Source organism: Coenobita brevimanus, chromosome 54, assembly GCF_032717465.1.
Source record: "Coenobita brevimanus isolate Jiangsu-jjx chromosome 54, ASM3271746v2, whole genome shotgun sequence".
NCBI classification, from domain to species: domain Eukaryota; kingdom Metazoa; phylum Arthropoda; class Malacostraca; order Decapoda; family Coenobitidae; genus Coenobita; species Coenobita brevimanus.
The window spans coordinates 36,600,671-36,623,142 of record NC_137007.1 but is presented as its reverse complement, the minus strand read 5'-3'; the positions used below and the strand labels follow the sequence as shown (position 1 = coordinate 36,623,142).

The 22,472-nt window shown below is 42.6% G+C and overlaps 1 protein-coding gene across 1 annotated transcript in view; it reads left to right on the top strand.

Moving 5' to 3' along the window:
- Positions 1–22,472, top strand: part of LOC145401098 (visual system homeobox 2-like) — a 91,935-nt gene that overhangs the window by 23,663 nt on the left and 45,800 nt on the right. The window contains exons 2-3 of the mRNA XM_080273470.1: positions 11,687–11,774; positions 22,304–22,427. Coding sequence (XP_080129596.1) covers positions 11,687–11,774; positions 22,304–22,427 — 212 coding nt within the window. The remainder of the gene's footprint in view (positions 1–11,686; positions 11,775–22,303; positions 22,428–22,472) is intronic.

Genomic DNA, 22,472 nt, shown 5'->3' with positions numbered 1-22,472 from the left:
GAAGGGAGGAACCTTTTAGTCATCTTAGAATTATTTTGGCACGAAGTTACGAGAGAAGTATGTTTGCTTGGGAAAATAATGACACTGGAGGAAAAAACAGATATCAGAATAGGATTACCAAAACAGGAAAATGAAGAAAATAAATATCTGAGTAAAATAAGATACACAAGAAAAGAGGATGCTCACAATAGGCCATTTGGTCTATATGGAAATAAGACAAGGATAGTACAGAAGAAGGTGACAAAGAGAGGGGAGATTAAGATATTCAGATATAGGGGAGATATAAGAGGTACATAATAGACAGGGAGCTGGTGAAGGGTAGGGAATGGTCAAGGGACTTAGAAATGGAAAAAGTAAACGGAGAGATGAAGGGGATGGGGAGGGAGAAGGACAGTTTAAATGGACAATAGGAGAACAGGAGAAAGGTCACGGAAAAGGGTTAACTGAAAGAGAGAGAGAGAGAGAGAGAGAGAGAGAGAGAGAGAGAGAGAGAGAGAGAGAGAGAGAGAGGTGACAGGCAAAGGGGGAGGGAACTTCTCAATACCCTGGTTATGACAGACGGGAAGGGAGGAAAAGAAAAGGGAAGGAGACTGAGAAGTGGAGGGATAGAGGGAGTAAAATGAAGGCTGGGAGAGAAGGAAGAGTGTAAAATGGTGAAGAGGAAAGAGAGAGAGAGAGAGAGAGAGAGAGAGAGAGAGAGAGAGAGAGAGAGAGAGAGAGAGAGAGAGGCAATAAAAGGGAATTCTTGCCAGAGATTAGATTATAACGAATATGATTGCCGCCTTCTCTCTTTCTCTCTCTCTCTCTCTCTCTCTCTCTCTCTCTCTCTCTCTCTTCCTCTACTCCTGGATGTCCTACAATCATTTAAGAATATTAAATTTTTGCCTTTTTGTCTCTCTTTTCATCTAAATGCTAAATATTTATCGCCTTTTCGTTACAGTGTTTCGTTGCATTTCTTTCCTTGCCTGATTTTCTTCCTCTCATTCTTTCCTATTCCTTAGACTAATTGGTTTCCTCCTCTTTTGCCTTCCTTAAAATTCCTTTTCCACAACATTCAGTTTTTCCACTTTCCTCCACATTTTTACGTCCTCCATCTTTATCTTCACCTCCCTCTTCTCCGCCCAGTTTTCTCTCCCTCCTCTCCAGTCCTCCGTCACTCATCTCCCTCCTTCCAGTTACCCCCTCCCTCCCTCCCTTCCCACAAACTCCCCTCACAGCTACCCGACCTGAATGATAAGTAGAGGGAAGAGGGAGCAGGGAGTGTTGGAGGGAGAGTGAGAGAGGGGAAGTGTTGGAGAGAGGGAGAGAAGGATGGTGATGCTGGAAAGAGGGTGAGAGAGGGGGAAAAAGGAGGATGCAGTCACAGGAAGGGGAGTGGCAGAGAGAGAGAGAGAGAGAGAGAGAGAGAGAGAGAGAGAGAGAGAGAGAGAGAGAGAGAGAGAGAGAGAGAGAGAGGAGAAAAAATAGTGTAAAGATGAAAGGCGAGGGGTCAAGAAAAAAAGAGAGTGGGATAAGTGTGAGCACTGGAACAAATGCCTGCCTGAACCTTTTATGCTTGTCATGTTCTTCCTAATTCAGTCGCCACCTTAATTCTTGAGGACTAAAAAATTATATTAAACGAAGATAATTGGAGACGGGAAGGACAAGGAAAGCGTAGGGGAATGAACAGGGGAGGGAGAACATGCGGAATGGGTAAAAAAAAAAAAAAGAGCAAAGAGAAAGTGAAATAATAAGAAAGGAAGAATAAGTTGAGGGAGGGGAAAAGAAGAAAGGGGGAAAAGGTGAAAAGATGCAACAAGGAAAGAGAAACAGATGATAGAAAAAAATCAGAAACAAGAAGCCATTTTTCATGTCAAGAAGGAAATACCATGACGGTCGCTAGGATAAAATATTACATGTTGACACTTAAGAGTTTGTAGTGACTGTGTTCAACATTTAATCCCTTCATTCCAGTGACTTATTTATTAGTTTATTCTTGGCTTTACCAGACAATTTTATTTAGGTTAGGAGAGAATAAACGAACTGAAGGGGAGTTGAATATAGCCTTCATTATCCCTATCACTATCATGGGCCTCTCCTAAGTCAAATCGCCTGATAGTGGCAAAAAAAAGAAAAAAAAAATGACGATGTCCAGGTGAAGGGTTTGAACAAGGACAGGTCATTCTTGGAGTGAATAAAAAATCGTCCAAAGGCAGCTACAATAAAAGAGGTAAAATTTCTGTCGCCATCACTAGGGTTGTTTGGAATATATGAAGGAAATTACTCTTTGAAGGGAGAGAATGGGTAGTTAGTTTTTTCCTTGCTCATTTCTATCACACTGACCCCTCCTTCCATTACACATCTCTCCCTTTATCCTACACAGCATCTCTCCCTTCTACCCGGCTTCTCTCTTTTACCAGGCACACCCATCCCATCATTTATTAAACCTCGCTTTTTACAGTAAAGCAATCATCTTTTCTTGTCCTCATATTTACTTCGTCTTATCCTCCTTCACTATCAAAGCTCTTCTTCCCTCCACTCCCCAACACTCACAGTTTCTCCTCTCCATCACGCTCCTCTTGTCTTCTCCACCGCACCTCTGCTTCCTTTCATCATACTTGACTTTTTCTCCCTCACACATCTCCCACCCACCATCACACCCTCAATCATACCTTTTACTTCCTCCGTCACACTTATTTGATTATCACGCTTTTCATTCCCTGCACCACACTTACTTTCTCTCCATCACTTCTCTCACGCCCTCCACCACAGGTAATTCTCTCTCCACCACAACTCTCACTCCCTCCATCGCACTTTCTCTCCATCATACCACTTACTCCCTACATCACACTTCTTTTCACTTCGCCACACCTCTCACTCCCTCCATCACAGTTTTCACCGCACCTCTCCCTCTGTATTACACCCTTCTCTCCTCTCCACCCCTCTCCTTCACACTCCTCCCTCTTTCCATTAAAGCATTCTCTCCAACTCTTCTCCGCCACATTCCCTTCTGTTACACAATCACACCACACACTCTCTCTCTCTCTCTCTCTCTCTCTCTCTCTCTCTCCAACAATGAGGGGGTGGGGGATATCTGTGGGGTTGGGGTGGTGTAGGGTGGGGGAGACTCAGTAATTACTAGTGTGACAATGGGCTCTTACAAGTAACTTCAGATTCACGAGAAAATGTTGAGGGAGGGGAGAAAAAATAGGTTGACAAGATCTCCGCGCGTGACGTGTGAGATATAGGCTACTGCTACCTTCGCTCTTGTCTTCTCTCCCTCTCTCTTCCTTCTCCTTCTCCCTCTACCTCCTGTCTCTTCTTCTCCTTTCCTTCTCCTTCCTTCCCTTCCCTCCCACCTTTATTATTGTCTTCTCTTTCTCTTCCTTCTCATCTTTCCTCCTACCTTGTCTCTTCCCTTCCCCACTTCCCTTCTCTTCTCTCTTCTTCTCGTTTTTTCTCTCCCTTCTACTCTATTCTCTCTACTATCCTCTTCTTCCTCTTCGTCCTCTCCTTTTCCTTCACCCTCTCTTTACCAGCCGCGACAGCGAAGCTGGTAGTTTTTTCAATTTGTCGTCTGTCTGTCTGTGTATCTGTTGGCAAGATAACTTCGCAACCGCTCGAGATATCATCACAAAATTTTACAAGCGTGTAGTGGGGATGAAAATCTCCTGCGTGTTCGAAATTGGTGAAAGTAGGTAAAGATCAAGGTCATATTCCGAGCCGCATTTGATATGTATCGGCTCGCGGCTGGTGTGATTCCCCCCTTGGGGGAGGCCTCTATTTTTTCCCTTCTTTTGTTGTTTTCTCTCATTAAATTTCATGGCTTTTCTCTTCCTCTAAACTTTCTTTTCTCCGTTTCTTCCTCTCTTCTCCCTATCGTCCCTCCTCTTCTTCGCTTCCCCTTTCCACACTTCCTCTCTTTTTGCAGCTTTTTTTCTGTTCTCGTATACCCACTCTTTTCTCCTCTTATTTTTGTATTTCATTTTTATCTTACTCTTCCTTCATCATCCCTTCTTTCCCTTTCTCACTCCTCCTCTTCTCCTCCTTCTCAGCTGTACCTTTCTTCATCTTTATCCTTTTAATATACTTCTTTGCCTTTATTTTCTGCTCTCATTTCATTCCTTTCCTCCTCCTTCGATTCCTCATCTCTTCCTCCCTTTCTTTTCGTTTTCCTTTATCTTTCGTCATCTCTTTTTGCTCTCCCTTTCTTCCCTCCCCGCCGTTTCCTCCTCTTTTCTACCCATCCATTTTATCTCTACCCTGCACTCCACTCCATCCTTTCTCCTCTCTTTCCTCTCCACACTCCCTTCTTTTCCTTCCATCCTCGCCTTTTTTTTCCCTTTTTTCCTTCCTTCAACAATTTTTCATATCCGCATTTCTCTCCATCCTATCTTTTCTTTCTCCCCCTCCTCTCCATTCCTCTCTTCCTCTCTCTTAATTGGGAAGAAGCCCTTAATGTCCCATCTTCTTTGACCATATTAGTCAGCATTATAATAGGTTCCAAGCAAGTACCTCTTTCCACACTCATATAGTCCACTCAGAATTAAAATTACACTCGACCACGACTCACACCCTCCCACACCTTCCATACCTGCCTTTTGCCACGACTCATATCCATCCATACCTTCCACACCTGCCTCTTGCCACATCGCCCACCCTTACACCTTCCATCCCTGTCTCTTGCCACGACTCTCACACCTTTCCACACCTTCCACACCTGCCTCTTGCCATGACTCTCACCCTTCCACAAAGCACCTGACTCTTGCAACAACCCTCACTCTTCTACATCATCCACACCTACCTCTTACCAAGAATCACACCCTGCCACATCTGCCACTTGCCTCTCTTCCATCTCTGAGACTCACACTCTTCCTTCTGGCCTTACATCTATCTCCTCTATTAATATCACATCAACTCCGTCTCATCTTATTTTGTCTTTCCACCATTCTTTTTGTTTTTCTCATCATCCCCTCTTCTCGACCATCCATATCCTTGTTTTATGCATTTTTCTTCTAAGCTTTATATAATCAACTGTTGACAGCAAGAATTAGATATAAAGACACGTCATCGTAGTGAAGGGGTTAATTATGTCTATTATCTCCTACCCACCTCATTTGTATTTAGGTTATTCCTCCTCTCCTTCTCATCACCACATCTTCTCTTTACCCCATCTCTCTCCCATCTCCCTCTGACCCAATATTCCCTTCAGTTCCCCCGACCGGCACGCGTCCTTCAGCGGGGAGTAATTAGAGGGAGGTGGGGAGTGATTAGATAGAGGGAACTGGGGAGGTGGTGGTCAAGTGGTTAGCGAAGTGGTCTGCTTCTGAAAGGACGCGAGTTCGATCTCAGACTAATGCAGGAGACAATTTGATTATTCTAATTTTGTTAAAACAGACTTAATTAAAGTCACCAACATTCCCATGGGAATTCAGGATGGTTTCCACACAGCCGTAGTAAACTGACAAACTTCAATGCCCCCAAATTGTGTTTATGTATGGTTTGACTTTTGACCCATTAAAACCCTTTAAAAGACCTAAATATTAAAAATGAAAATAAAGTCTGGGAGTATTTGCCCAAGGAACAACTGTGCTAAGTTTGAGGCGAACTGAAGAAATAAAGGAATGGCGCTGTGTTGAATAAGTGCTTGGAAGAAAGACAGAAGAAAGAAAAAAGAAGAAATAACTGAGGAAATACAGTAAAGCTGAACAGTATGGTATGGAAACCTAACGATCTTCCACACATGTCAAAAAAACACCTTCGCTAATGCCATTACACTCGTCCAGAATGAGACAACCTTCCTCCTTCTTTTCACTTTCATTTTAGGCTCCCTTCGTCTTTCATCTTCCCTTTTCCTGATTATTCCTGTTCCCTTCTCCAGTTTTTCTTTCCTCACTTTTCGCCCTCTATTCGTCCCCTTTCTCCATCTTTCAATTTTCTGTCCATCGCCCCTCTTTTTGTCCATCGTCGCTCTTACTTTCTGTGCCCCTCCATCCATCGTTTCTCCCTCTTATGTAGTAACCTCCCCCCCCCTCTCTCTCTCTCTCTCTCTCTCTCTCTGTAATCCTCCTCCTCTCTCCCTCCCCTGGGGCACTCAGGAGGGGAAGAGAAGGAGATGAGCTTAGAAGTGCGTGCATTTACTACCATTAATGCACATGTCCCAGTCCTTATACACGCACACTCTCACACATGCACACACAATCATCACTGAATAGCCAACAAAAGAAACAGATTGATAGAAAAATAAATAACCGAACATGTTAATAAAAAAAAAAAAATCAGATAAACTGGGCATGATGAATTTCGGAAACAGCTCTTAGCCTTTTGTCAACTTGTAACTGCTGGTAATCCTGGATGTTAGCTGCAGTTATTAAATTGTTACATTATGATATATGTATCTCCTTTATTGTTATAATATATGCAGCTCCTCCCCGTGGTTTAGACAACAGAATACTTAATCCCTAACATTTACAGCCTCAAGAAAGTAATGTCGCTTTTTTTTTTTTTTTTTTTTCATTTGTTGTGTCTTATGGCACGACGCTTGGCGTTTTTGGATACATTATTTTTTAATGAGTGCACAATATGAAAACTACAGTATCGCTGATTCGGTATATACACTCCTATAATGTACGGCCTCACACATCTACACACAGGCTCTCATAGAAAAGCATTAACTCTAGCATAATCATTCTTTATAATGTTCCCCACAAGTAGTAAACATTCATACGTACAAACTACCTCACACAAGCACAACAACCTCCATGGAAGCCGTATATATTCAACAAGTATAATACGCGCAACACACCCTTTGTGAAGTTGTATACACTCAGCTGGTAATGCACAAAATACATTCACAATATAACCCTTAGTGAAACAGTAATTCGCAACACCTTCATGGTCCCTATATTCAGCAGGCTTCCTTCATTCATACCCCCACAGTCCACACAGAGTCCTCCCACACTCCCACAATTCATAGTCTATCTTTCAGCACACTCCATGCTCCCTTCTCCCACACCTCCCACAGTCCACGCTTCTATCTCCTAAGCCTCCAGAGTTCACACTCCCATCCTCCCACAGCAAATACTCCCTCTACCTCCCTCTCAATCTTCGTTCCTTTTTCCATCGTCCATCACCGTCGACGCTCCTTTTCCCAACGCCCTTCACAGTCCACGCCCCACACAGTCCACGTCCCCTTCCTCCATAGTCCACGTTCCCTTCCCCCCCCCCCCCCCGCGAACACTGCCACCGCCACCATCACTCTCTGGTGGCGGCGTGAGGGTAGCTGTCACACGCCACCCCACCCACCGACAACAATGGAGGTGTTGGCAGTCCATGTCACCGCTGCATCCAATACTCTCACACACACTACATTTATATTCACTGAAAACTGTGAAAACCCACATAAAATACAAATCCCTCTACCGTCTGCAAAGCTTCTGGTTCATCTTAACATCATATCCTAGGCATAGGAAATAAAAATATTTGTTGAATGCAGCCACCCCACAAAACACAAAATGGTAAAGGCATTGGAACTTTTTTTAATGCACGGAAGATGGAACCAAAGGCTAGATGCCTACAAGATTGCTCCCACCATGAAAAATAAAAACAAAGACTTAATTCAAGATCCTTTCATTTCAAGTTTCCTGGACACATTTCGTTTTAAAGACTGGAGATCATAGGCCAAAGGAAATACAGACCGTGATAGACAGTTCCAGAGTTGATCTTTTGCATACATGAAAGACTGTGGGTACCGGTTAACTCTTGCATTAGGAAGCTGGACAGAAAAGGGGGAAGAATTTGCTGCCAGAAGCACGCTATGCGCCCGCCGTAATGCATGGAGGGAAGCAAGCAGACAGTTCAGAAGAGTAGTGACCACTGAAGTAGCCGCTGGCATCTCGTAGTTTGATATTACTTGTGAAAATGAAGGAGTATGGAGCCCATCACACTGAGTATCACTAAAAGATGGAAAACTTAGACAAAAATAGCCTCCGGTGATTAATGTGCTAGGGATAGTGGCAGCTAGTGATTTTGTAGCCACAAACGCATTTACTTTGATGCTTGTAGAATTTTTATACAGAATGAACTCAGCCGTCTTCAGCAATCATAATGATAAATAAATAAATATATATATATATATATATATATATATATATATATATATATATATATATATATATATATATATATATATTGTTTCTGATTATATTGAAATTAGCCTACAAGGCACTCATACATTTTCCTAGATATCGCCAACCAAACTAATCTGTTAAGCAGTCAAGGTACAGCTAGTGTGGTATATGAGGCACAGTAATGCATACTGAGAGTCTATGTGTGTGACAAGAAAAACTACATAAGAAAATGACAACATTACTACTTTAGTTACCAAATCAAATGATACAACACACTGAAAACTGCAGATAACCAGAAAATTGTTCAGATCTCTACAGTACCGCTAAAATATTGACAAAATCTCTAAAATAGTCGCAACTCACATTGAAATTTGAAGCAAATTAACGAACAGGGTACCACCGTGCCACCGTGACTCCATAAAAAGATGCACATGGCTCTAAATGACGATCAGTATGTCTAATGAACAGAATGGAAGGATATACATTAACATCTCAAAAGTAATAACGATCCACAGGTCTAATAAACCTAATGGGAATATTTCAGAATTAATAACGATCCAAAGTCTAATGAAAATAATGGAAGAAGAATTTATATACTGTAAATAACGATACTACTAGACTAAAAAACATAATGGAAGAAGTTGCATTTAATGATTATAAATACTTGTCTTATAAACATACAGAAGGTGATGCACTTAATTGTTGTAAATAATGATCCTACGTGCCTAATAAACATAATGGTCCGGGTAAAGGAAGGAAGATAAGCCCTTTAGAATGCTCAGTGTTTGTAGTGAAGATGAAAGCACAACCGGCAGACCATCTCGAAAATTACTCCTTTATTACCCTTCAAATTCTTTACTTACGTGTTTCCTCCAGCTAGTCTCTCTCTCTCTCTCTCTCTCTCTCTCTCTCTCTCTCTCTCTCTCTCTCAACCCCCACCGGAACACAGCAGGGAGCAAGGGACGGCATTCACCTGGTCATTAGTTCATTAGTGGGTGACAGGTGTGTGGGTGACAGGTGTGGGGGAGGGGTGATAGGTGTGAGGAGTAGCTACGGGTGTGGATTAGACGGGTTTATATGGGTGGAAAATGTGAATGAAAGATACGGGTTAATCGTATGGATAAGGGCAGTGAGGGGATGATGTGGATGAAGTCAGATGGAAGATGTGGATACAGTATGGGTGATATATGAATGAAGGATGTGGATGCCAAGTGTAAGTGAAAAATGCAGATGAACTGATGAGTGACAAGACTGGAAAAAGTTCGTGTGTGTGTGTGTGTGTGTGTGTGTGTGTGTGTGTGTGTGTGTGTGTAAAATTCGGATCAATGTGGGTTAGATTTAGGTTAAAACTGTGAGTGACAAAAGTTGCGTGATAACGTGGATGAAAGCTGAGAGTATGGTGTTGATGTGGATTGGTATGGGTATGGTATGAGTGAATATGGATATGGTGTGATTCGGTGTGGGTAAAGTGCGAGTAGGTGTGGATACGATGTGGGTGGATGTGACTATAGCATGTAAAGGTGTCGAAATGACAAGCGTGTGAGTGATAAGTGTGGATGCGTACCGGTAAGGTGTATGTGGATGTGGGTACGGTGTGTGTGTGGATGTTGGTGAATGTGGATAGATGTGTGTGGATGTGGATGAGGATATAACAAGCGTGTGGGTGACAGGTGTGGGTGGAGGGTGTGGGGCCACCAGACTCACCCTCCGCTCAATTAAATCTCGAAATTGCTTTATTAGTGATAGAAAGACTCGGGTAATGAAACTGGGGGAGGAGAGAGAGAGAGAGAGAGAGAGAGAGAGAGAGAGAGAGAGAGAGAGAGAGAGAATAAACTATGCAAAGAGATCTTTCTGAGGGGAATATATCGTGTATGGGTAGAAATAATTTAATAGGACAATAGTAATCACTGTGAAAGATTAGTGGAAGCTGCCCTTCATCTTTTCACAGCCAAAGGTATTCCCTAAGCTAAGTATAATCGTATGGAGTCAGCAAGGAAGGAGCAGAAAAACTGTTATCATGATGCAGAAATTAATGGAGGTTGTTTCTAACGCCTTCCGTGCGGGAGGTCTTTCCTAACCTGACTAATATCACTTGGGGTAAGCAATTATTAAATGAAATGGCATCTGACTGAGGGAATTAAAAACAGACTCTTTAATCTCCTTTGCTACTATGATTTTTATGTTTAATTATTTTTTCCTCATATCTAATTGTCTAGTAGGTTAAGGCGCTCCAACTGGATGGAGGGTTCCTTATGGAGATACAAGGGAATGTATGATGGATGATGATTCTTTTCCTACCACCTGATGATATAAGCCAGTTAGGAAAGGAAAGAAAATTGTGAAGGGGTCAGTGGCACTTCAACTCCTAAGCCGTTATTCTCGTCAGCTTAGGACTTAGGCTTTCAAGCACCTCCTCCTTGCCGATTTATTTTCTTAACACATTTAGCTTTCTTTCGCATGTTATTTATACCTTTTTAATATCGACATGGTGCTGGAGAGGGACGCCTTCTTGCTGTGGCACCGATATAACCAGCCAGCACTACTGCCCGGTTAGACAAATGTCCCATAGTGCCCTCACTATCCCGTCAGAGGATGAAGGAATACAGGAGCAGGATAATTTCAGCCTGCAATTCATTCTGTTCACACTGAGTTGAGCCTGGAGTTTCAACTACTACTAATTACAATATCGACATTCCATGCAAAATAACATAAAAGGAAATATTCACGTGCCACAGGTCGAAATAATCAGGCACGGTGGCGTCAGGGTGCATCCTTAACCGATGAGAATACGATCCCTAATTTGTCTTTCCGTCTACCTGACCAATAATTAACCCTTTCAGTACGATGATGAATTTGATATGGCATTATAATTATTCTCGCTGCATCCAGACGGCAATGCTCTTCTTAACCCTTTCAGTCCGGTGACATAATTTATATTTTATTCACGTTACTTTCAGACGATTTTATTTGTCTGAGGGGAGACTTTTCATACTTAAACCTTCACTTATCCCTTCACTACAGAGGTCCGTCCCGAGCTCAATGTAATCGTTTGGTGGTTCCATGAATATGAAAAATACGTCATCGGACTGAAGAAATTAATTTAAGTAAAGCACTCTTGCCTTGAATGGTTTGAGAGCCATCCCGTTTCCGGCAATCACTTGTCCCTGTGTAATGTAACTCCTTCCACTGACCTCACTGCACCGATGACGTTTTGTATTTGATTATTGCTGCCACCAGACGATTTTGTTCAGATTAAGCTACACTTCTCACACCGAGGGGCTAAAAAAACAATCAAGTCTAATCCTTTTTTGTACAACGATATATAATCTTTTCTTACTGATGATTAAGGAAACTTCAGCTTAGGAGAGACTTCTTGTTTTCCGTATTGAAGGGGATCCGAGTCCTTTTCTTCCTACAGAGTACTTTATTTTTTTTCTAACGCCTTCACTTCATTATGACAAACTTTCCTCACACATTTCTCCCGCCTCATTTTTCCTCCATTTTCTCAGCATTCAAAACGCCTCTCGCCTTAACCAGTGTACTCCTCCTGTGTACTAACTTCCCATTATCATCCCCAGGTTTCAACACTGACAATCTTCTGGGCAAGCCGACGGACCCTTCCGCAATCGGCCTCTCACGCAAGAAAAAGAAGAAGAGGCGGCATAGGTGAGTCCAGGGAATCTTAACCAGTCCAGAACTTGCAATGATTAAAAAAAACTTGGATACTGGTCAATGAGTTCAAGCGAATTCAACGTTCTGAGTATAATAGTAACTTACGATTGGGAGAATCCAAATGGGTAACAGTCAGCTTCAAAGTCCTTAATGGGGCTTCTCTATACACCGAGTACTGGAGGACAGTCGCTGTTTAGACGGAATAAAAGCGTCTGGTACTAAGCAGAATCAAGAGTCATTTTCATACCATAAATATTAGATGGTATATGTTACTACGCAAATTCAGGTGAGATCATCTAAGTTATTTTATTTTGGAGATAAACTTAGCCTCGCATGATCCCTACAAACCATAAACTACCAAAAAAAAAAAAAAAAAAAAAAATGCCGACAGAAAATACGTGTAAAGCTAAAAACAACACACAATCGCCACAGCGTGAATTTCCCCGTATTAATTGAGTCAACATTTTCATTCCCGAATTTCGCCTCATAATATATTCAGCCACTAAACACCATTATCGTAAAAATGGTCCGCGGATTATTGCACAGCTTTAAAATGCAATCCCCCTACCTTTCTGTTCGGTTTTCACTCGACTTTTTTCCAGTGTATTTTTTTCCTCTCTGTCTCTGTCTGTCTGTCTGTCTGTCTGTCTCTCTCTCTCTCTCTCTCTCTCTCTCTCTCTCTCTCACCTACTCCTCAAGACTTCTTTTCTCCCCATGTTTCACGCTGGCTCCTTCCTTCCGTCACTTCTCCTTCCTTCCCCTTAAATTACTCATCTTTTCCCACGTATCCTTCATTATCTCTCTTCACTGACACTGTCTTTTCTGTCCTCTGTTTTTTTACTCCAGTCATTCCTCTTTCTCCCTCTAATTTATTCTTCTCTTATTTTCCTTTAATTATCAGTCATCAAGTTTTCTTTCTCTCTTTCACTTAACGCATCCACGTCTTCTCCACCTTCTTCCTCTCTTCATCACTTTCTTATATTTGTCGGATAAACTCCTTCACCCCCTCTTTCATGTCTTCCTCGTTCCCTTGTCATTTTCACCTCTCTCTCTTTTTCTTTCCTTTTCAAATATCTAGTTTTCCTTCCTTTCTTCCTATTCATTCCTTTACTCACACACATTTCCTTTCCCTGCATCCCTCCTTCCTTTTTTCACTTCTTTACTCAGTCCTTACCATCATCCCCTACATTCCTTTTTACCATCTACACTTCTTTACTCATCCTTCTCTTTCTCCCTCCCTACCTACGTTTTCCCTTTACTTCCAACATCCACCGTTTCCAATTCCTACTCTCTCTTCCCTACTTCCCTCCTCCTTTACTCACCTTTATCTCTCTTCTTTACTTCCCTCCCTCCTTCCCTCCCTCTCTCCTTTCCCCACTCTTTTGCTCAGCTTTTTTCTCTCATTCCTCTTCCCTCCCTACCTTCCTCACTCGTCTTTTTATTCCATCCTCTCTTCCTTGCATCACGTTTCCTCTTCCTTCTCCCATCGATACCTTTCTTCCCTTTCTCTCTCTTCCCTCCCTCCCTCTCTCCACTCGTTTCTTACTCACTTTCTCTCTTCCCTCCCTTCCTCCCTCCTCGACTCATTTATTTTTGATTCTCTCTCTTCCATCCCTCCTTCCTTCACTCATTCCTTTCTCACAATCCCTTTTCCATGCATTGTGTTTCTTTTTTTCTTCCCTATCCATCCCTTTCTCTTTTTCATGCCTGCCTTCCTCCCACCCCCCACCCCTGCCGCTCCCCCAGCACATTACCCCCAGTAGCGGTGTTTGCGGTGTAGCCAGGCATTAATTTGGTGTTTCAGTTTTATATGGTGACAATAGTGGTGGCGGGGTTGTGGTGGCGGACCCAGCTTTAATGTGATGCCCCCCACCCACCCCCACCCGACACAACAATGCAAAAATATAGGGAACGAGGTAATTATGGAACGGCACATGCAACTATACTGGGATATCCATAGACGGAAGTCACGTAAAAATTATATGAGCTACTCTCTCTCTCTCTGTATATCAATCTATCTATCTATCTATCTATCTATCTATCTATACAGTATATACAGTATATATATATACAGTTGTTCGTGTGTTGAACGGAGAGTAGCGTATACGGAGAGACCCATATCGTATATTTTGCTCAGTTTATTCAGATCTCGGAAATTAGTAAGGTAATGTCAGCTGCACAGAAAACAATAATCACTCATTTTCATAACATGAGCAACAACTGTTACTATCAATGGATGGATTACTAATTCCAACAGAAGAGATAATTAATTAATCACTCCAGTACGTAACCTGACAGGCTCAATTTCCTGACGTATTATATGAAGAGATGAGACCACTTAATCCTTCACCGACTAGAGGCTCAGGGCAACTGGGGTAATTCTTCAATGGTCTTAATGCACACACACTGACCACCATATAATATTAATCAGCCGGCTCCATCGTGCAGAAAATGGATATAATTGCTTACACGCCCATCAGGTCTCCATCTTCCTATTTAGTGGTAGTAGTAATGGTACACGCAACCCCAAGCCCATCTGACGTGAACCCGATGGATTGAAGACTAAGTTGCCCTTCTTCCCCAGTCCACCATCCCCCTTTCAGTGATCGGGGAGGGGATTGGGTAACGTTTGCAAAACTGGACAGTTCATCGTTTTGGTCATATCGATGCCACCGCGTGAAGGCGTCCTTCTCCCAGCACCCTATTGTGTGGTGGGTGATTGAGATGAGAGGTGCTTTAAATCCACTGACCCCGGAGATGTTTGTTTCTTATCCCTGACGATGATATTCAAATGAAAATACAGTAGACATCGAACCAAAAAAAGCTCATCAAATGTGAGACACATTTACTAAGTTGAATAAAACCGTCGGGTAGCAAGAAGAAAAAACTAGAAATTACCTCACCCTGATTCAAGGTACCCTTCCAATCCAGAGACTCATTCCTTGTTGTTAATATCTCCTGGCGATTTAATTCACGTTAGGGGAGATTTTCAGCGATATAAAAGTCATAACATAAGTAAATCGCTTCAGCACAAAAGGCCTTCCCTTAGCAGAGTAAAATCGCCTAGCAGTGGCAACAATATATTTTAAAAGACGCCACCTGGATGATAGGAATTAACATCTTCAATATAAGAGGTTTCATTTACGATGAATACTTGTAAAATGGTCAGGCGGCAGCAAATATATAATGTAAGAGATGCTACGCTACTGAAGGGACGTTAAGGAAATTGCTTTTTTCCCTTTCAGAATGTGATATTTTTCCTCAGTTGATAAAAATCATGGAAGGTCAGAAGCGTCCCAGTTAATGCACGGATGGGCGAAACCTGCAAGTGCCGGCGCTCATATATATAACAAATCCACCACAAGCACTCGGTCAGATCTTTCATTCATTTTTAAGCCAATGCTTCCATAATCCCCACTGTTTCCAGTGCTTGTAGACTCTTACTATAAAACTAAAGTCAGCTTCCTCGAGCAAAATAAAGTATGGATTCGGATCTGACCCGTAGTCGGTAAAACTCATTGCACAGATTCCACTTGTACTGTGATCTTTCACCTTCATTTTGCTCAGATTTTCGTTCTTTTTTAGTTGATTTCACGTAGCATTGTGCCATAAAAAGATAACGCTACAACTATACATCCTTTCCATAGCGCTTTCACGACTATCATCACATTCTATTGTTAATCTACTGCTACAGCTGCTTTCATAGACAGATGGTAATTTCAGGCCAAGTTGGAAAAAAGAGAATAGCCAGAATATACACGGCCTACCACTCCACTTCGGAGTTAGGCGACCTCCAAAATCAGCGCCTATTATAAGTGAAGTTAGGACACCAGACAGCAAATACGTATCCTGAGTTAGGATTATTGGTAGAATTGCTCAGCACACCGCACAACTCGGCAACAGCTTCACTCAGCACTGGGGAAGAGGGGCTTACCCTGGGGAGGGGAGGGAGCTGCTGAGAAGAGGAAGGTGGGGGAAGGAGAACTGGTGGTAGCGGCCATCTGAGTAATGGTAGTGATCAGCTAGTGCTAGTGCTATCACACACACACACACACACACACACACATCTCTCTTCACCCTCTTCTACTCCCTCCAATCCTCTATCATCCCTCTAATGCTCCCAGCGCTCCATGCATCTCTTCCCACTTTCAAACACATTCAAATCTTTGTTCGATCCTAAATTCACCTCCCCCCCCCACCGTTCTACCTTCTTCGTCCTCTTTTCTTACCTCCTCATGTCCACCTTTTCCTTCAGCAATCCATGTATCCCCTTTCCTTCCTCCAGACACGCTCAAGTTTTACTCCATCCTCACTTCAATCTCAAATACAATCTCTCCCTGCCTTCTCCACTACCTCCCCATTCCCCTACGGATACCCATCCAACGCACTCCTTTCTGTCCCTCCAAACACACACAAATCCCCACTCTGTCCTAGCTTCCTCCATCTCTAATAATCTCTCCTCCTTCTTCCTCTTCTCCTACCTGCACCACCTTTCACCACATTCCCTTAGCTTTCCCTCCAACGCACTCCCATCCACTCCTCCAAACACGCTCAAATCTCCACTCCATCCTAGCACCTCCCCCTCTCCAATAATCTCTCTCTCCCTTCCTCCTCTTCTCCTATACCCACCTCCCCCTCATCCCCCGTGAGCGAGGTAGCCGGGCGGGACCATCTTGTTAGGACCACAATATGCGTAATATCGGTAAAAGCTTGACTAGCGGGGACCACGCCGCCACTGCACCAGCAATTTGACTAAAAGTGGCGTTGGTAAATATTGGTTGGAAGGGCAGGGCCTTCCTTCTTCCCTTCCAAGTTCTCTCCCTCTCTCTCTCTAACACCTGGTTTATTCCTTCCTCCTTGCCTGATTTTTTTCCTTTCTCTCTCTCTTACTCCTGGTCTCTTCCCTCCTTCCTTTTCTTCTTCGTTCATCCCTCTTTCTGCTTCCTCCTCTTTTCCTTCCTTTCTGTTCCTCTTCGTTCACACTTCTTATTCTGCCTCTTCTCCTCTTCCTTCTTTCCTTCCTTCGTGTTCCTTTTCTTTCACCTCTCCTACTAGCTCCTCGACTCTCCTTCCATTCCTAAATTTGTTCCTCTTCTTTCACTCCTTTCTTACTAGCTTCTTGTCTCCTTCCTGATTTTTTCCTTTTCTTCCTCTCGCTCTGACTCCTGATGTATTACCTTTCCTAAATTTATTTCTACAGTCTTGTTCTTGCCCCTCTTCCTCGTTTGCTGCCCTTCTCCTCTTCTTCCACTCGCTTTATTTTCTGGCCTTTTCTCTTCATCCACCTCTTCTCTTCCTCTCGCTTTAACGTAGTCATATCCTTCCCTCTTGTCCTCATCCTCTTTTTGCTCAAACTCCTGGCACCATCCTTTTCTTCCTGCTCTTCTCCTCTTTTCTCTTAACTTTTCCAACCTCTCTTTCTTCTCTCCCTTGGACATATGGCAATTTTAGGCCAGGTTAAAGTAAAATACCGTATCATTACACATTTCATTTAATCTTGGATCTTTCTTCAGTCATACATTATATCCCTAATCTTTTCTTTTCATATTTCTTTTTCTAGGACTGTATTTTGGAGAATGCTGACTATACACCAGAACACTCTTAACCTTGACATCCTTGTAATTATTAAAAACACGCATTCTCACTCATAACTGAAGTACTTATGATTATATTCCAACAGTCCCATGAATTATTGCTACTGAATATGGTACCTCTCTCTCTCTCTCTCTCTCTCTCTCTCTCTCTCTCTCTCTCTCTCTCTCTCTCTCTCTCTCGTCTTCCGCCCGCCTCCTGTTTCCTGCTCTATCCTCACTCCCTGCTGAGCAAAGGGTGTCTTGCTGACCTGTTTCCTTCCCTTCCCTCTTTGTATTCCAATTCCAATTCTTTCACTCGATCTTTCATCAGCCATTTCTTTTACTTCTCTGACTACACACATACAGACACACCCACACACACACACACAATATTCAGCTACATATGCGAACATTTCTCTCTCTCTCTCTCTCTCTCTCTCTCTCTCTCTCTCTCTCTCTCAGTTGTCTACTTCCCTGGTGTTGATCCTTTCATCAGTAGGCATGACTTGTAGGTTGGCCCTTCACCAAGATGCGTAAAGAGTTGAAAGCCATAGAATAACATTGTGTGTGTGTGTGTGTGTGTGTGTGTGTGTGTGTGAGAGAGAGAGAGAGAGAGAGAGAGAGAGAGAGAGAGAGAGAGAGAGAGAGAGAGAGAGAGAGAGAGAGAGAGAGAGAAAGGACGGAGAGAGCAAAGGAGAGGAGGACGGAAGAGGAGGGAGAGAGAAGGAGAAAGGAACAGGGGACTAAGAAAAGAAGAGAGGGGGAGTGGAAAGGAAGACGAGAGAGAGCTAAGAAGCGATGGAACAAGAGACAGGGGGAGAGACAGGAGGAGAGAGGGAAGAAACAGGGAAGGAGGGAAGGAAAAGGGGGGCGCTGGATGGAGGGAGAGAAGGAGGGAGGAAGGGAGAGAGACAGAGAAGGAGGGAGAGAGGGAGGGATGATCAGGTGGAAGGAAGACTGAGGGCGCCATTGTCCAAAGTTAGGGCAACAATTAAGAGGCGTCTGGTGAGAGTGAGGTCCTGGCCTTTCATCACCACCAGGATTAACCCCACCACAACAACACACCAATACAACAACAACAACAATTAACACCCCCACACGCACGCCGACTGTAGGTGGAGAGAGAGAGAGAGAGTAACTGAAGGGAAGTGGGGTGAAGAAACTTTAGATTAGGTGAGAGACAGGGGCGTGTTGAGGACCGGATGAGCTTTAAGTTGCGTACAATAGAAAGGGAAGATATAAACAATGACGAAAATGGCACGTATACAGTAAACAGTATTTGGTAAGGGAGGAAGAGACAGGAGGGAAAAGAGGATGCGAGAATAGAAGAGGAAGGGACAAAAGGAAAGAAAACAGCGTAAACAGACTGTGGAGAGGAAGGGAAAGACAGTGAAAGAGACGAGGACGAGGAGAGGAGGAAAAAGGAAGGAGAGAACGACAGAATAGAAGAATGAGGGAATACTGCATATGAGGAAACGACAAAAAAAAATACGAGGGAATTGTAATAGACGAGAGAGAGAGAGAGAGAGAGAGAGAGAGAGAGAGAGAGAGAGAGAAGGGAGGGCGAGAGAAGAGGGAAGACCTGTCAGTAGGGCAGCTGGCAGGGGTAGCAGCGTGACGTCACCCCGACAAATGTAAACAAACACGCGCGTTGTAATGCTTCCGGTTCGCGGGGTATTTGTGACAGCGATAACTCGTAATTTGGCAGTGACGGCTCCAATTAGCTCTCAGTACAAATAAACACAGCTGCATGATTAACCCTTTCGCTGTCGAAGGTCCATTTAAGATGAAGGGAAAAAAAACGTCGTAGGATGGACAATCAAGTAGAAACGAGAAAAAAAATACAGAGGATGGGCACAACAAAGCAGAAAAGAGAAGTCATTGCGGTGAGGGGTTTAACTGAAGCCATTTCGATGACCACCACAATAAGACGTTCTTCTGACTTATTAAAAATAGTCTGAAGTTGGCCGAATAATGCAGGAAAGAAGGGTCATCAGTACAGACTTCTTGCTATGAAGGGATCAGTGTCCAGTGTAATATTACAGGTAGATCACTGAACATTACGGATCCTTCCTCGTAAAGCTGAAAGTCTGGTATTACAACTCAGTTTTTATACGATAAGACGCCCGGTGGTTTACATGTCTTACGGCGTTAGTTGCGGTGACTTATGTGGCATGCGTTGGTTCGAGGCGACTAGAGGTATTTCGATTATGTAATGCCATCAGGGATGTAGACCATTAATCTACCCTTAAACGTTCTGGAGTACGGTAGCCTACTGTCAAGTCCCTGAGTATTATTAGAATTATTATGGAATTAGCTGTTGCCAGTTTTTGTTACCGTTATACGAAAAGTCTTGATTACTTGAAAAAAAAATGCATGAAGTAATCACAGACATTGGTGAAGAGATATTCTCTTTATTCCGAGGTTCCTTCTAAGCCGAACTGAACTGTCTAATGGCTGCAAAAATATAAACAGAATTAGATGTCATCGTACTGTAGAAGTCAGTGCATATTATTTCTAGCCCTTTCGCTACAAGATATCTCCCCCAAACCCTAGACAGTCGTCTAGCTATACAACAAAAATACCCGAAGAAATAAATAAATCTATCTATCTATCTACTAAATCTGTATCTGTACACACACACACACACACACACACACACACACACATATATATATATATATATATATATATATATATATATATATATATATATATATATATATATATATATATATATATATATATGAAATGAAATTTCAGTGTTTAATGGATATTGCTTCTAACATTAGCATTTGAAGAGGTCGTGTCTAAACCTAATATAATAATCGTCTAACAGCGGCCCCTCAAAAAAAAAAGAAAAAAAAAAAGTCACCGTACTACAGGTGTCAAAAGCTGGAGAAGCACACACAAGTAGACGGCACGGATGAAGACCGATATCAAAATGAGAAACTGATCAATAGTTTCTTAACATCGAAACCGTGTAAAAACACTTTGTGATTCTGCTACAGTAATCATAAAATGCTGACTCGAAGTGTTGGAATTTTGCTTCATTAACTCGGAGCCACAGAGGTGTAAATGAACTATTGACAAGTGCCGTACCCTTAGTGGAAGATGCCGAGAGAATGTGGGAGGGGACGTGCGGGTAATGGGGGTACTGATGGTCATAACTTTTTAATACCAGTTTTAAAAGTTGCGGCGGGAAGTCAGCAAATTTCTAAAACTAGTGCCAATATCCCAGCACCCAAGCCCTTCTCTTCTTCCACGATTATCAGCACCTGTTGTCAGTCCAAAGCCTCCTAATACGCCAATAACGTCACCTCAGCTTTGGGCCTAAGATGACAGAATTATAGACGTGTCACTCTGTTATAATTTTCTAGTTACAACTGTTGGCTGGAGGATGGGAAAAGGGTAGACCTATCGCAAGGAGCTCGGATAAGACGCTTAGTTGTGTTCGGAATGGAAAAAACAATGTTCATGTCTTTTTTTTTTTTTTTTTTTTTTTTTTTTTTTTACACAGCTAATCTGCAAGTTCTAAAGTAAACAGTTGCGCCTGTCGGTCATAACACGAACACTCCTCCGAAATTAGTAACCTGTACTGCTAATACAGTCGTTGGTTGAACCCAGTCTTTCTGGCCGAGTAAACCTATCAACTGGAGACAGGCAACTGCCCCTGCAGAGCCAACTTGCTCAATGAACCAATGCTCCCCTGAGGCAGACAGTCTCACCATAGCAAGATGCGGGGAAGAGTGTGAAGGTTTGGTTCCCGGATGGACGCCACATTTACGTCTCTCCACCCAATTAACAAGGGCACTATAGTAGGCTCCACTTCACCCTGTTATTTGGAATATTATGTAGGATACCACCCAGCATTATAATTTACTTCCTGGGTTACGAGAAACCGTTTGGCTTGTCATTCTTTGCAGAGCCACCTGAAGTGGAAAACAAGATAATAAAAACTGATAGGAGGGATGGAAGAAATAGGAAGAGAGGAGGGCAGAAGCAGAAAAAAGAAAGATAAACGTGAAGGAAGAGGTAGATATCACCACATCAGGAGTGGATGATGGTCGCCATCACTTACCATTTGCAGTAGGTTTATCGAGTAACATTGAATAAGCATGTAAGAATACCAATATAAATAACAGACCTATCATAAGAGCTAGTTTCTTAAGTCAGCACATTATTAAGGGCAGATCTAAGAGAATATTTGTAAAGAGTAAATTAACAGTAAGTAATGACGCGCTGTGTTATACAGCTATATTATTGCAGTGACCACCTTTCTCCCCCCCCCCCAAAGGTTCTAGGGATTTTACACTTTTCCGTTGTTCCATGTATCCCTGAAAATGTCGCACATCTTTTCAAACATCATTATTATTCTTAAAATGATTGCACAATAATCAATACTATTATTTACCTATACCTCCTCGTTCCCATATAATCTTGTTTTCAGATATTCCTCAATAATTTTTCTCTCAGTTCTCGTCCCACTGCATTCTTTTCTTCTCTTTTGCATATCCTTCTCTGTTTTTACCATTTGCCAATGGGTTTCGAATTATATCCTTTTGGATCATGGTTCAGTCATTCCTGTTCATCAGAAAATTCAATCGTCGACTCAAAATTCCAAGCCATTTCCTCCTTGCTCAGAACTGTTCATAATTACCTCCATCTCATTCTCTGTACCTTTCCTAATATTGACTTTTATCCTCGCAGCTGGCATCCTTCTAATAATATATTCACAATTTTCTCCAAGCTATTCATCTTTTCACCCATCTCCCATATGTGCGTCCAAGTCTACGAGTAAAATGTCTACTTTCTAATTTTTCACAACACTGTGTTTCATCCCTTCCACCATGTGTAGAATGTACTTTTCCTAGTCCACAAGATTCACTTTTCAACTTCTCAGTTTTATTTTAATTTTTATTCCAAACTAAATCTATTTTCTTTCCACAGAACCATCTTCACATCATACCAGTTGGAGGAGTTAGAGAAGGCGTTCAAGGATGCTCATTATCCAGACGTGTACGCCAGGGAGATGCTCTCGCTCAAGCTGGACCTTCCCGAGGACAGAATACAGGTAGGTGGGCATAAAATAGTTGAAGTAGAGGATAGGAGGTAGGAG